Raw genomic sequence first — 17,143 nt, forward strand, 5'->3', positions numbered from 1 at the left:
GCACTAGGCGGTTAGCGAATCACAACACACTGGGCCAGCTAATAACCAATCTGAGCCCATTGCGTATTTTTGAGGGACTGGCTTTATACAACCCGGAAAGCATCAGACCGTTTTACAAGGAGGGACAGAGCAGTGTAGAATAAAGGTCAAATATATGAAAAATAATTATTTTTTTTTTTAAAAACGAAGCATGAACACGTGTTACAGTGCACCCCACAGACACAATCAAGCCTTCAAAAGAATGTGTTTTACCACCCCTTTAAAGGAAACGCTTGCTATTTTTGATAAACACATTTTCGTGCTTAGCCTTGAACAGTTATCTGCAGCCTTGTTTGTGCTCAAGTTTTCTTGAAACAGTTTGTCTTGAACTGGTGAAAGGAGCCAACATCTGTACATCACCAAGCTGTACCTTAACAGTGCATACAATCTCATTTGGATGCGCAAAGGGGATGAATTGGAAGACCATGTTTGTGACCCCTACTGATCACTATGAGTATTGTGTAACACTCCACTCAATTTAGTACAGACACAAAGTCTGCGTATGGACCAGTTAGATCAGAAGGGCTAGATTCGTCTGCAGAGAATAAGGATGTCACAATAATGAACCACTCATCAAACAGGTAAGGTTTAACTCGATGTATTTCTTTCCAAATTTCAAAATTTAAAAGTGATAATTGGAATGTATGACATGGAGGGAAAAAAAAGAAAGAAAGGAAATACAAGTATAATAAAAAAATAAAAAAAACACAAAACAAAGAAAGTGAAATAAAATACAATGTATATTTCCCAAACAAATAAAACTACAACAATTTCTTTAAAACCCAAAAATTCTCTGTGATCCTAAACTCTGTTCTCTCTTATTTCCCTTACAGGATTCAAGACTCAAGGGAGCTCAAAGGACTCAAAAGGTAAGTGTAATAAATAAAAAAAAATAATAATTTCTATAAACCAATCAAATTAACTTCTCATTTGTTTTTCTTCTAGGTTTCACTAGTCTCTTTCAGTTTTTTTTTCTTTTCTGAATTAATCAATTTAACCCAGTTATTGAGGAATTCACCTTATGAATTAAACTTGAAATATTGAAAAATGAGAAAAATAAAATTTGAAATTTAAATCCCTTTTTGAAATGTGTTTATTTCTGGCTCCAAATTAATAAAAAAACCGGAGAAATAAAAGAAAGAAAAATAAATAAATAAAAGAAATTACATTGATCAATCAAAAACAATAAATTCACATTTAATTTCCTTCACAGAAATTTAAACCTGTTTTCAAAGTTTTGTTCAGTAGCTCAGTCTCTCAAATGATTCACAACTTTGGGAATATGGAATGAACGACAATTGTGTGCATTTCTCAGTCTATCCTCTGCGATTGAATCCTTTTGGAAGAAAAATGAATCAGGTGCAAGTGCTGTTAGTTCAATCCTACCGTCCAAATCGGCAATGACAAGATCAGTATCACAAAATCACGCTCGCTGTTAGGTCCGTGTGGCACGCCAGTCCCACTCCCTCCGCGAACCGTAGTATAAGCGGAATAATTGACTCCGGGCCGTTCAATTATTAGAATGATAATGCACACCCGAGGTGTAACGGCCACTCCGCTTTGCGTCGTGACCGCATCACCACCTCGGGTGTGCATTATCATTCTAATAATTGAACGGCCCGTCGTCAATTATTCCTTACTTAACACAGCATCAAAATGCCGATCGCATTATATATGAACGTTCAACATTCGTTCACCACATGTGGTCTTATATCATACAGATTAAAGGAAAACTACAATACATCGTTCTCTTTTTTTCTTTACATTTCACTAGTATGAACATTTTTAGGAATATTTTACCCAGATTAATACACAGGTTTCCTGTTTACAAACATTACAGGGTGCGTGCGCATCCTGGAGGCAGAAAGACAGATCGCTGAGCTGGTCCGCTACTGCAACAACCTTAAGTATTGAAGCTTTCCTTATTGTTTGTATATAACTGCTGACTCAATAAAACGTGATTTTAGTTGGATCTGTTTGTCTGTCTTTAATTTTGCAGTGTTGCTATGATACATGTATGAATGATCATGTTAGGCTAGTAATGTACTAGCCGCATCTAATGGACAGCGCGAATTTGTTTTTATTTACGTGCCACATTTCATGACTGCACATATATACACAAAATACTAAACTGTAAATAAAATATTTGACAATGGATTACGTGGGAAGCCTTAGTACCTCCGACCGTGCCGATTATATACATAAAAAAACTTACTCTCAGCAATGGTGAGATCTTGCCAGATCCTTACGCTATACATGACGATCTGTGGATTGTGGGTGACAAAAAATGGCCAGCAATTGAATCGCCTGATATATACAATTATCTAATTCAGACACCAAGTGTGTATACTAGAGAAAGTATTAGAGCGTACAAATCCCTCGATGCATACAACTAAGTGCGGTCATGTGCAGCTTGTTAAATACTTTGATGCTGCACCGTATTTTTGCGTGTTGAGGTCAGGTGTGCTCCCTAGTCAAAGGCAAGGGATTAAAGCCAAGCCTTATGATGCCTGGGTGTATGTCCACAAGGCCCTTGGGTACATCCTCACGGCTAACTGCAAATGCATGGCAGAGTACGTCTACCTATCAAAATGTATCTGCAATAACAAAAATAATTTTTTGGCAAACGCATGCTTCCCCCTAGGTATGTTAAACATCAGGCACCCAGCACTGGCTCTGTTGGTACAATTAACCACGCAGCAACTCCTTGGCATTTTGACTTACAGACACGCCGCTACCAACCTACAACACGAGAGGTTTCTTCCTTCTGCCTCTCGGGTGCGTGCGCAAGCAGTGATGACGTCGCCGAGAAATCCTTGTATACATGACATGAGAATTTTAACTCACCAAAACACGATGAACTTGAACACTCAATCTCTTTTAGGTCTGTAGATTTCTTACAACTTGACTTTTTCTGCTCATCCAGCTCTCAGAAATAAATGAACTCTGTTTCCTCATAAAACGTCTTTTTCAATGCACTGCACTATGCATTACGAGGCTTCTTCTCAGTAGCTGCGTCACACATTATAAATCTCAAACTTCTTTTTCACATGAACTTCACTTCTTCACAGTCTAAATAGTCTCTGGACATGTATAACTTCGATTAAAATCACATATTTCTGTTTGATTTGTCAAATGTGTTACTTTTCTTTGGAGAGACTCGAATCACGTCTGCTCTTCTGATCAGCTGATGAGAGAGAGAGCTTTAGCCGCGTGCGAAATCCGGAAAACAAAAAAAATGCGCTAGACAACATCCTCGATCCTCATTGGTCGGTTCTTACAAACACAAAATAATTTAATTGGATGTCCTAATACTCATGAAAATAAATTATAAATTGAAAAGGAAAAATGTACTGATTCATTTATTTAATTCTATAATGTATTTTTGGTAACCTGGGTTACACCTGGGTTATGGCGTATGGCCTGGTCAACACCCTTTCCGTATTTTAAGGGTTTATGAATGAGGCATTCCGGGAGTACCTCCACTGTTTCGTCCTCATCTACATCGTCGAAATCCTTGTGTACTCCCTGAATGAGATTGAACATCTTCACCATGTCGTGCCTTGTGTTGGAAAGGATTCCATCAAGAATTTCCATCTATTCCTCAAGGCAGAGAAGTGGGATTTCCATCATGGACTCCCTGTGCCGCAAGGGTTGACCTAGTCATGGGGTGCATCTCAATCAGCTCCCTAGTTCAGTAGTCAGGACTGTAGTTCAGTATTTCAGTCAATGGGCTGACTCCCTGATCAGTGCCCTGACTACTGAACTAGGGAGCTGATTGAGACGCACCCATGGACAAACCAGGCTTACCCTCCACTCACACACAGCGCTTACTCGGAATACTGATCACCTCCACCTGCAAGTCATCACCACCCTCATAAGCACTGCTTCAAAAGCTCCTCTCACTCCTCACTTTGTGTCTTGACTCCAACCTTGAAACTCAGACTACTTCCCCTATTTTCTGACTTGAAAGGGTTCACTCCTTCATTTGTCTGCCTGTGGATTACTTACCTATTTCCCAACATCTCCTTTGTTCTCCAGTCTCCAGCGATCTCGTTTTTGTCTACCTAAAGTCTCTGTTTTGTCTTAATTTCCCCTCATACTTACCTGGATACTTACACCAAACTCCCTGGCACACCACTTAAGGTGTTTACAGATCAAATCTTAAATCTCCTGATCTGCTCGCGGACTCATCAGAGCCTCCCCAACAATAATAAACATGTTTAATATTTAGGATTTTAAATCAGGTTGAATATGACTATTACGTCAGTACTTCCACAATATAGCCAATGAGAGACTGGTCTACAAGGAGACAGGACTTTTGAAATGGCGACCACGAAACAACAAGCAGCTCTATGGGTTCGGTAGACAGCGAAGATGGAGGAACAGCTGGTTGAAATGTGGGAACAACACGAGCGCCTTTATAATGTCTCCTCAAAAGTATATCACACCTGCAGCGAGATAATCTGGGGACACATCGCATCGGTTTTGAATGTACAGGTTGAGAGTGTAGAAATTTTCTAGCACACTATTTTAAACAGATTCAAATTTGCAGTTAAAGTCTAACCTCCAGTTCTCGATGAAGAACAGAAAATTGACCCAGTGCTGACCCAGTCTCCCTGAACATTTTCTCATCCACAGTCGTTTAACTTTCTTTTTGTTTCTCGCTACAAAGAATTAGTATTGATACAGTAAGTTGCCGTGACACAGTATCCATTTTGTCTACATCACTTGAGGTGCTAAATCTGGCATGATAATCTTAAGAATATGCACCACGATTTTCAAATCTTGTAGTGTGTGCATTTGAAAGAAGAAACTATGTGAAGATTCTCCTTATGTGCGTGATGCAACCAGATTTCACAATTGGTTAAGATTTAAAAAAAACTCCTATAGTCTGAGCCCGAATTTACTCTCCTCAAAGACACTGTAATTCAAATAGAATTTGAATTTGTAATTCAAACCTGCCATTCTCACCCGCTTGCCATAACTCCTCAATTTAAGACTCTTGATCTCAACTTGCATACTGACCTGTTGCCTGTTTTCCTCAGTGCTGTGTTGTTCCATCAATTCCCATATTGTTCATTAAACTGTTTTGGGTTAAATGCCATGTTCCTGTCTGAATCTCCGTAACAATAGGTGCAAACAACGAGGGATTAACAAGAGGAACAGGAAACTGGAAAATAACTACAAAGTACACATCAGTGCCAAACAAAAGCACAAATTGCATAACACAAACTCTTTTTTATAATTATCTTCGTTAGCCATTTCTAACATATCTATAGTATATAGGCCATCAGAAGTTCAGTGTCTTTTACTGTAAACCTCTGAGTGAAAAACAGGCATTTTTGGACATGTATGGACATTTTATAGAAATCTTATTACTCTTAGACAACAATGCAGGTTCTCATGGAGGACATATGGGAATGTAAATCAGCAGCCAAATGGGCCATCCCACAACGCATTTGCATATTGCCATTGTCCCCTTAGTTGCTCTTTTGGCTGATTCCCCTTGACCCCCAAGAACAAACCCCACAAACAAGTCAACCTGACCTTAGCATGGCTGACCTCACCTTCACTCCTCCCTGAAAGAAAGCAGCCTGGACCGGGATTTGTACCTCAGACCACAGTCATCTCTGCCTAAAACTGCATAATCAATCCTGCCATGACATATTAATTCCCTTATTACATTTAAATTAGAAATCAATTATAATAGTTTATTTTCAACTATTGTTTTCAAGTACTTACATAATTGAATCCCCCAAAAAATCTAAATTAGTTTTCAGGCATGAAATAGATAGATAGATAGATAGATAGATAGATAGATAGATAGATAGATAGATAGATAGATAGATAGATAGATAGATAGATAGATAGATAGATAGATAGATAGATAGATAGATAGATAGATAGATAGATAGATAGATAGATAGATAGATAGATAGATAGATAGATTTTGAGTTTGAGTTTGAAACAGATGTCACAAAATCACTCTTGTTAATAGGCATGGACCGTTACACATTAGTGTGTTTTCAGCAGATCTGGGCATGTCAGCTAAAGACCAGTCCACAGATTTTACACAAACCCTCATCAATATCCTTTATTATTGAGCAGTTCAATGTTAATGTCTTGTTGAAGCCCCTGTGTCAGCAGCTGCAGTCCCACCGCCCCCTGCTCCTTTCTCACCCTTCTCTCCCCTTGTGTGTTGTCCAGCTGCTGGTGATCCCTGACCTCCTGACCCTCACTCCTGACCTCAACGAGTCTTTCCCACGCCACACCCTTTTGTGTGAGGTTTGCTATGGCAACACAGTGGTCAGTGGTAATATATGCACTATCCTGCTAAAGGGACATTTCATAAAGGAAATTATTTGACTTAGCACATGGAGCAGAATCACTAAGCCCAAAGAGTCAACACATTAGATGTGCTTGAGAAAGATTTTAAGATATCAAAAAAAAAAAAAAAAAAAAAAAGTGAAGGAAGTAACACTAGATTTTTACATTACATCCCACCAGTATTTGATAAGGCTTTACTATGGTGTTCTGGGTGGTTACAACAACATCGCTAGGTGGTTTTTTTTATGGACCAAAAGGGCCCATACATAAGTATCTCTGATATTTTGGCCCCTATATGGCTTGGGCTCCTTCTTCAATGTAAATCTGTGTTTTTTTTTTGCTCGTTTTACCATATGCCAGGCTAAAATTGTATTCCTCAAATCTCAGATAAGTATAATTACACCCTTTACACCTTACATCAATCAAAACACAGTGTGCACCAAAGTTTAATACTTAGAATTAGAAGTCTGCTTACTTGTGAGCATCAGTAAAAGTGAAGCCTGGGTCAATGACATAAATGATTGAAAAATGATGTTCAATCAATCTAAACTTACCAAGTTGTCAGAAATGTATTTGTATTCATGTTCATTTATTGACTCTAAAATTGACATTAAAAAAATGTTAAAGCTACACTATGTAACTTTTCCGTCCACTAGAGGTCGCCTGTTCAAAACAAAGGCGTAGTTTGATGACGGCACGTTTGAGCGCAGAATCTCGGGACATGTGGTATTCACCTCACAGCCGGTGGGAAACAGTGAGGATAGGACTCGGGCAGAAATCATGTTCATGGATGCGATTATTAACATTACTGTAGTCTGAAGCAGAGCAGGACCGAGTGTTGTGGAGCTGAGCAAGGCCGCAGGAGCGATTGAAGAGCGGGACTGTTATTATGGCATAGTCGCTGGCGGGACTTTTATTATGACACGGTTGACGGCGCCACTTCCTCTTTTCCAGTCATGAGTTTGAGGTAACGCAGTTCTGTTTATCGTATTAGATATATCTGAGTGTGTTGAAAAGGAAGTTATGACGTTCGCTCGGCGGCTGCTATGACACTTGTTCACAATGCAGGGAGAGTAAAGTGTTTCACTGAATAAAACCGGAGACCGAGGGTGACGCAGATATGACGCAATCGACAGGCGACTCCCTCACACGCATGGCTCACACGTCCCGGTTCCTTGGTTAAAATAGCAATTTTCTCACGATTTACAAATAGTTGAAAACATTTGGGATATTCTAAGTACTCAACTGAACAAAATATATAACACTAGCCTAGTGGTTTCTGGATATTTTACTGCAAAAATCCTACATAGTTCACCTTTAAGTAAAAAGTAATAACATATTTCCCACACACCTTGAATATGTGTGTGCACACTTCAGGTCTATATTTGTTAATATTATTATATAATATTATTATAATGTTGATATAATTTATATTAATTTATTATCATTTTATTGTTGTGTTTGTCATTTATTTGTCATGAATTGCATATAATATTAAATATATATAGTCAATTTAAGCATGTTTCTCTATTCTTTTTTTGCTTGTTTGTCTTAAACAGTGCATTTTTTTCTAATTTCTGCTTGATTTTCATTTGATGTTTGATTCTTGAAATCAGAGGTGTTCTCTTTGTTCATCTGTAATATGTCAAAGGCCAACTTTAAAAGCAAATTGTAGCCATTAGATGCCTTTAAAGTCTTGGAAAAAGAACAGTTTGCTTAGCATATTGTCAAGCCATATTTTATCAGACTCAAGGGCTTGAGACACTCTCTCCATCAGATTGACTATCTGCAGCATAGTCACACAATCCAATGTATTTATTCTTGCATCCATCCACCTGTCATCTATACTTCTCCCTCACTCTTTCTCCCTCTCTCTCAACCCCTCGACCCCCCAATCTTATGTCACTTTCTCCATGTATTGTAGTACAAGAGATGTTCTCTTTTCAGGCCTGGTCTCTTAGGCAACCCCACTGCTGCATGTAATGAGATGGATAGAAGGAAACGGGAGAGAAAGATGTGGACACACACAGATACCGACAGAGACAGAACAGGACGCTGACCAAGACGGTCACTGACCACAAAACTCCTGTATGGATTTATCAACACCATTTGAAGTTCATGAGTGACGAAACTGGACAACTAAAGGTACGGTAAGTTGGAAAAGAATAGCAGTATCATGGGATTTCCAGTAAATTAAACAATACAGTCATTTAATTTTGATTGGTTTGGCATCACTGGGAAGAAAATATGTCAGGATTATAATAAAATGGATGAATACATTTTACTCTCTAAAAAGTTTTATGATAATATATTTCATATAATTTTATAAATATAATATAATAATGTTTATCAGTGTGGTGGTCCTTTATATAAGTTCATGATCTATATGTATGATTTACTGTCTGTTTCAGGAGACTTTTGGTGTCATCCTGTTGTCTTTCGTAGCAGCTGGATTGAGTTGGATTTCTGTGGCCTTTCTCCATTGTCTTCTACCATCTGGGAGTCAGAGACTGATTGTCCAAACGCAATTCTTGCGTCTTCCTGATCATTGTGCAGGAGTTGTGGATGGACATCATGCCTCTGGCTAGCCACCCTCATCAATCTGGGATACATGTCCTAAAAGGGAAAATAGACATGATGAAGGAAGATTACTACAGTAACATCCTAATGTGTGAAAGAATTGGGAACCAATCCTAAAAGATCCTTTTGGGATTAAATAGGATCCTCCTGGAAGAACTCAAATTCCTATAAATATTTAGATTCTGATTTTTACAGTCCAGCTGCTTGGATATTGTGTTATTTTTAACAGAACCCTCCTTGTATTAGAGTTATATCTTGCGACTGGGCATTCCCACCAGGATCCTGATTATGAATTATGATAGAAAAATTCCAATAAGAATCATATTCACATTTTAAAAATGTATTTATTTCTAAAAAATAGAATGTGTATGAAAGATCTTTTAACAAAAGCAGTCAAGTTAACTATGTGAGGTAAGGTTTCTTTAGAAAGGGGTAAGGACATTTGTGAAGAAGTTTTAAAATAGAAGATAAATAAAGTAGAAGAGATAGAGGAAATTAGAAAGAGGAAAGTATAGTCAAAGCACAACAGGCCCAATGACCAGAAAGATCACTTGTACACACACACACACACACGCACGCGCACACACACACACACACACACACACACACACACACACACACACACACACACACACACACACACACACACACACACACACACACACACACACACACACACACACACACACACACACACACACACACACACACACACACACAATATGGGGTAAGATTTTTTTATGTTCTATGTTTAAGTCTCATGCTGACCATGACTGCATTTATTTGATCAAAAATACAGTAAAAACTTTAATATTGTGAAACATTATTACATTATTTTAATATTTTTAAAAAGGCAATTTATTCATGTGATGGCACAGCTGAATTTTCAAAGTTACAAAAACATCTTTAAAAAGCTTTATAATGTGGTCATAATATTGACAAAAGTTAAGTCTTCTTAAACATGAGATTTCATGAAGTGGTTATAAGACATTTTCCTGAAGGTAAAATCTAAGTTGTGTGGAAAAGTACAAAAGAACAATAGATTCACAATACAAATCATGTTTTATTCATTAAAAAAAAAAAATTAATTGCAGGCTTTTACCAAATCTAAAATATATGTAGGAAAAGGCATGTCGATTTAATAGGTAGATTAATATTTATACATTGTGTATAAGGTTGTTTATAAGGCATTATGCGTGCATTATAATGCATTAAGAATACCCTGATGATCTTGTGTTAAGCATAAGTCATAACCTCAAATAGGCAAGTATTATGTAAGTATTATGTTACAATGCATTATGAATACAGGTTGGGTTCATAGAAAGTGTTCCCAGTTCTTTATATATGGATATACAATAGCTGCCTATAAATAAAAAAATGATCCCTTGCATTTAGATTATATTATATTTTGCTGTCTTTTGCATCAAAAACCTTGAAAACAGCTGCACTAACATATAAACGACCTTAAAACTAATAGACATGAACTCTTTCTCTCTCAGCATGCAGTACCTGCTGGATTCAAAGACATGGGTTGAGCAGAAGCCATCAACCATAACATGCAAGGCATCATTCAACATGATTTAATGTACCAAGTTCATGGGTTCAGTATTTGGTCCTATACAAGTCCAAAATGTCCTATACAAGTCCTATATATCCAAACAAGTCTTTGTTAAAGCATTATAAGTCATAAAAAAAATCATAAACAGAATCACAATATTACAAACTTTTATTTGACGCAAAAATAAGTAGTTGAAAATTGGACAAAAAGAACAAAAACTGTGTACTTAACAAAACTGTGTACTTACAGCTTTAATGAGGGATAGAACTACAATCCCATGAAGCATTGTGAATAACATGATCAAATTAAAAATTATGATGAAATATAAAAGTTGTTGATTATATCTATAGAAAGTTGTTGATTATCTACAGAAACCATACATTTTAAGTGTATTAAAAATATGCATATTTATGTGACCTGTGCTGGCAAAATGAGTCGAAAATGTTCTAAAAAATTGTTATTGTTATTTTCACATTCTCTATTAAAATACCTTCAAAATGATGTATTTGTTTGAATCAGACAAAAAGCGAATGATCAACACCTGTTTGAAGTCGATAGGGTCAGCAAAGTAAATTTTAAAGTATTCTGAAGGTTCCACAATGAAATTACCTAGCAACCATACCTTTAAATACCTGGTAATAACACCAAATTTGGCACATACCAAGTCAAAACATAAATACTGTATCTATAGGAAAAATATATTCAACTTTTTTTTTCCATGATACCACAATTGTTTTATTAACATTAATGAAACAGACAGCCTATATATTAAGACCTAGGGTGACATATTTTCAGATTTTTAAGAGCATGGACACCATGTTGATTACGTGATACGCAGAGCTTCATAGGAGTGTGTGTTCCCTGCAGTGCTCTTTTGGCGCGATTTGCTTCATGCGTCTCCCTGATTGGTGGAATTTTCTGTACAGCATCATGGGTAATGTTCTCTACAAATTCCATTGTTAAAAAAGTTGAAATGATGCAAGCAGATGGTTCAACAAAAGCAGTTAAAAACCTCAAACTCACAGGTCTGACTTTAAACTTTAAAAAAACTATTTTCCCTACTTTATGTAGAAAATGGAGATTTTTATTCCGTAACCCAACTGTTGCACAAGCAATCATGAGAGACAGGTAAATCTTACATTCTCCTGTGACATCCCATGTTTAGAGAGACAGCTCAGCAGAATACCACTGACCACACACAGATAAATCAACACACATCACTGTAGGTACACTTTTAAGGCCTCCTTCACATCTTCTCGCTGAGTTTCATGCCGGTCCAGTCATTGAAACTTGATTCATTATAATGGGGTGATTCAGCTTCCCAGCATACGTGTATTTATTTTTTTGAAGGCTCATTTCACTTGGCAGTTGAATGTGTGAGAGGGGCTACTGTGCTCACGGTAAACTCTGTAACATCTGCAGGCGAGTGGTGGGTGGGGGCGAGTATGTGTACAACACGCAGTCCACGCACACTCCGGTGAAGAGGAGGCTGAAAGGGCATTGCGTCACAGGATGCATATGGAGCAGCTAAAAACCGTACTGAACCACAAGTTGTTTTGCCCATTCAGCATCAAAATGCAGAGACGTTTCTCTCAGAAGGCACCAAAAAGAACAGAAAACTCTTTGCAAAGATAGCCAAAGGTGGCAAAAAGATAGTAGTGATAGACTGACTGAGATAAGACGAGATTTTAACGCATCATCAAATTTATGGCACTAGAATCAATGATCAGAGACTTGGATTCTCTAATTATAATTGCATAATAATCAGACAAAATGCAAAACACCTCGGTTATGACTGCAGGGACCGAGGTTACGGAACTAACGCTGCGTTAAGTTTCCCTGCACCGACTACCGTGCTGCTAGAATGTGTGTATGTTGCCACTCGGGATCGATCACTTGCGTGTTGCCTGGCTTCCCGTTTCTCGGTAGCTTGCTAAACGCACTATTTGAGTGATGTGAACACGTATTAAAATATGGTCATCCTTCATAACCCAGTCGATATTTACATCACATATATTGTCTGTAAACTCTCGCGTTACCAAGGCAACGTCTGACTTGACGTATAATGTATGAACATTATCGCAGCCCCGCAGTAGAAAACAAAACCATATCCGTACCGGCCAGCTCGGATCAGCACGGAGTAGAACGGTTAATAAACAAAGAGAACAGTTTGGCCCGATGGAAAAGCGGCTTCATCAGTCTTGTATGTTCTGTATCATTCTGTATCATCTTAGGAAACTCTGGCTCATACGTTTTTGAATTGAAAACGAGCGCCATTTTATTAAGTCCAAATACAGTTCAAAACTCTGTTGGGAGTGAGCAATTTGTTAAACGTGCTCACGCCTGATTTCTGTTAGATATAGCCTATGCACTTTATTGCGGTTCATACTGGTTAAATGTCACAGGACACTAATAAAAGAAACGGGGTATGATGACGTGTGATGATGTGTAATGGTATAGTAGTGGTGTCCCTTTACTTAGGGGAATATTTTCACCCCTACGCCTTGCCACTCTGTTTCAAGGGGCAAGGGGAACAGGTAGGGGTAGGGGTAGGGGAAGGTGAAGGTGAAGGTGAAGGGGTATAAAATAGAACTGGGATTGGGCCTAAGACTGCAGAAGCTGGGACCCTGGTGTGGAGCCCAGGTCAAGGTCATAAAACCTGACGATTGCAGAGAGGACCAGCCCGCCGCAGCACATACATCTTGAAGAGAAGCCCCAAAAAACAAGGCTCTAGAAGCCACCATACTCCTTGTCGAATGGGCCTGAGCAGCCAAAGGTGAAAGCTAACCGGCTGATTCATTAGCAAGCCTCAACCACCCACTTGCTCAATCTCTGCTTAGAACCCGAGTGACCCTTTGCATATGGGTGACCTAAAGCATACAAATAGCATGTAGTGCCCTCACTGGGCAAAGCAGATTTCATTTCTCCTGGTCTGTTGACTACGGGATCGGAGGACAGAAGGCCTGCAACACTATAGATCTAGTCACATTAATGTGGACCTTAGGAACATAACCTGGCCTAGGATGAAGAAAGGACTTTACCATGCAAGCATTCAAGGCCAGAAACTTTTCTGAAACCTCCTCGATAGGCTCAAACGGGGCAGTCAAAAGGTCCTCCAATACCACAACCAAATCCCAGCATGGAAACCTTGTGTGAGCTGCAAGCCTCAGCCTCAAAGTACCATAGAGTGAGATACCAATGGGTCTCTCCCCAAAGACTTACCACCCAAAGAAGTGTGGTAAGCAGCTATGGCCACCACATACACCTTTAAAGTGCATGGGGATAACCCTGCAGAAAATTGTTCTTGCAGGAACTTCAGCATTGTACCAACCAGGCAGTAACTGATGATTCTCGCACCATGAAGAGAATAATCTCCTTTTGAAGGTATAATGTTTCCTTGTGGAGGGAGCTCTGGAGTGAAGAACCTCAGTTGAGAGACCAGCATCTCTGACTTGGGTTATACACCCACACCCACAACATCCATAACTCTGGGCAGGGGTGGAAGATTTCCTATTCCTACTGCATAGAAGGTGAAAAATGTATATGAAATGATGAGTAGTATGTCTGAATACATAGTATTCATAAAACAGTAGGCAAAGAGTACCTCAAGTGTGTTTTTTATTAGATATGCTGCTGTAATGTTTCCAAACTTTTTTTTTTTAACCCCCTCGAGCCGGCCGGCGCGCCGGCGCGATCAACGCACTTTTTTTCTTATCAGTGCCAAAGAGACTCAAATAACTAAATTTTGAAAAATTATAATTTTTATCATTCAGGCAAGTGTTATACATCATTATAATCTGTTACGTTTTTACTTTTATTTGTGTACAGTCTCAATGATAATAAATTATAATAAATGTTTCTTGAGCAGCAAATCAGCAGAATGATTTCTGAAGGATCATGTGACACTGAAAACTGGAGCAATGATGCTGAAAATTCAGCTTTGCCATCACAGGAATTAATTACATTTTTAAATGTATTAAAATAGAAAACTATTATTTTAATTTGTAGTATTGTACAATATTACTTATTATCGAATAAATAAATGCTGCCTTGGCGCATAAGAGACATTTAATCACACATGATTGTTTTTCAACACAGTTCTGTATGGGCTCCACAAATTTGTGAAAGAGCTGATGATCATGTTATCCAGCATAGTTTGAGAATGTTCCAAAGAACATTTTGTCTTTCAAATGAAGCAAGAACATCTGACCTTTTGTTCTACAGAGTTGCATGTAATGTTATTTTTTTATTTCAAATCTTCATTTTGTGCCAACTTTTGTTTTATTTCTTTCAATTTCTTGATTATTAGAGAATGTTTCACTAATATCTAATGAAAGTCTACGGACCTAGATAATAGTGATTTTGTAATACATTTTCTAAGTGACCACTGATCCAAATAGAATTGAGCCAAAGCACATCAAATCATTGATTTGTGTCTTCTTTGTTTGAAATTCTTTTAAATCACATGACTTTGGAGAAGGCATTTTAAGTGTGTATCCAATGAGAGAGCACATACCCTGTTGTGCAATAACAGAACTCTAATAACCCCTAATAACATTTACTCGGTTGCTATTGTGCAACATCTGTATAGCAGAGCTGAGAGACCAAAATCTGTCTGGAATCTTCTGCTGCTCACACAGGACTTATTCTCATCATGGAGGTGCATATGCGCCTTCTTCTCTATCTGCTGCTGTGCATGTATTGTGCTGTTCAGGGAGACAAGAGGTAAGCAGTATATTCAAATATTATTGTTATATAAATATGAGGGAAGAACAAAAAACTAAACTTGGTTGAGGTATTCATCTGAAAGAATTAAAGGCAATCTTCAGCTACAGGTTTAATTTTACTATGCAAAAAAATTAATAGAAGCTCACAGGAAATATTTGACTACAACATAATCAGTTATTAATATTAATGTTCTCTCTTGTTTTTGCACTTGTTCATAATTTATTTGTATGACAGCCTAGCAAAATATTATGTCTACATAATTTGGCGTATTTCATTGCATTAATAAATATTTGAACAACTATGCAATATGCTTACAAAATATTTAATGCATTTTTAATAATATTTGAATAAAAGGAAGATGTAAATTTTCCAGATGGCCAGATTTCACTTTTGGCCATGCACTATTGTAGGTATTTAGTAATTATTTTAGAAAATCTGCTTATTTTAAAAATGTTCAGTAGTTTAATGCAATTTAATGGGAGATGACTTTAATATAATAAATGTCACAACCATAATAGCTAATGACTATAGTTTTGAAGAAGCATAAATATACATCAAGTTGAGGATTAACTTTATGTTCTCTGTAAGCTGGTTCTCAAAAAAATAGTTGTTAGTGGATTTTCAGAAAGTGTAGTTCCCAATCCACTGCAAATTCACATTCAGGGTCTAGATCCACTTATACCAAAACTTTTCAGGCTTTACATATTCTTTTGTTGATTATTTCGTTTTACTAAAAGTATCATATTACTGAAAATAAACTATTTGTGAAAGCTGTTGCCTTTTTTATAAATACTTTTTTAACTAAGTTTTAAGTCTTGAAAAATCTCTTGGTTTCAGATTCCTAATCACTGCTCCGAGTGTCTTTCATGTTGGTGTGGAAGAACCCATATGGATTCAGGTGGGAGAGGCATTTGTTGGCAGACCTGTGTCTTGTCGGTTAGAAACGGAGATGCGTATTCCTATGTCCACACAGGAGACCATAACAATCAGCAACAAAGGACAGTTTGGGGCAGTGAAGCTTAAGGTAAAGAAATAAATATCTAAATGAATAGCTTTTAATGTATACAGGCAATAAAACAAGTTTATTGGATTTGGTTGTAAATATTTGGTTGTAAATATTCAACATTTAAAAATAGTTGCTGTGTTTGAGGCTCATTTCTGTGTATGTCCTATTCAAGATATTTGCAAATGAAGTTTCAAACCTGAAATCGATCAATGGAGAGCCTCCTTATCTCAACCTGGCATGCGAAGTTGATGGTCAGAAAAGGCAGACCCGCATCCTGGTCTCCAAACACAGTGGCTACATCTTTATTCAGACTGACCAACCCATTTACAACCCCACACAGAAAGGTACAATAAACACTTTGTTCACCTTACTAATGAGCAAACAGTAAGAAAACTAAAATGTAGCTAAGTCTAAGGGCCAGATTACCTTAAACAGGGCAAATTAGCATGAGAGCGCAAAACCAAAAAAGTGCAGATGGGAGTGGACAGTTGTGGACAGAGTGATCTACTGACGATGTGCGGATTAAAGAACACAGACACAGTCGGATCTTTTCCATAATGACCAAAGCAATCTACCAAGAGCAGTGCATAGCATCTGGTTTAGCATGCTTTCTGGGCGTTAAAGGTCCCATGGCATGAAATTTTCATTTTATGAGGTTTTTCAACATTAAAGGAACACTCCACTTTTGTTCAAAATAGGCTCATTTTACAAGTCCCCTAGAGTTAAATAGTTGGTTTTACCATTTTTGAATCCATTTAGCCGATCTTTGTATCTGGCGGTAGCACTTTTAGCATAGCTTAGCATACATCATTGATTCTGATCAGTCCATTAGCATCTCATTCAAAAAATGACCAAAGACACTTTCAATATTTTTCCTATTTAAAACTTGACTCTTCTACAGT

At 37.7% G+C, this 17,143-nt stretch overlaps 1 protein-coding gene across 1 annotated transcript in view; it reads left to right on the plus strand.

Moving 5' to 3' along the window:
- The first annotated feature begins 14,990 nt into the window (after positions 1-14,990).
- The window catches only part of c4b (complement C4B (Chido/Rodgers blood group)), a 93,341-nt gene continuing 91,188 nt past the window's right edge, over positions 14,991-17,143 (plus strand). The window contains exons 1-3 of the mRNA XM_079837564.1: positions 14,991-15,232; positions 16,073-16,259; positions 16,414-16,585. Coding sequence (XP_079693690.1) covers positions 15,162-15,232; positions 16,073-16,259; positions 16,414-16,585 — 430 coding nt within the window. The 5' untranslated portion in view covers positions 14,991-15,161. The remainder of the gene's footprint in view (positions 15,233-16,072; positions 16,260-16,413; positions 16,586-17,143) is intronic.

The sequence above is a fragment of the Gobio gobio genome (genome assembly GCF_949357685.1).
Source record: "Gobio gobio genome assembly, chromosome: 15".
NCBI lineage: Eukaryota > Metazoa > Chordata > Actinopteri > Cypriniformes > Gobionidae > Gobio > Gobio gobio.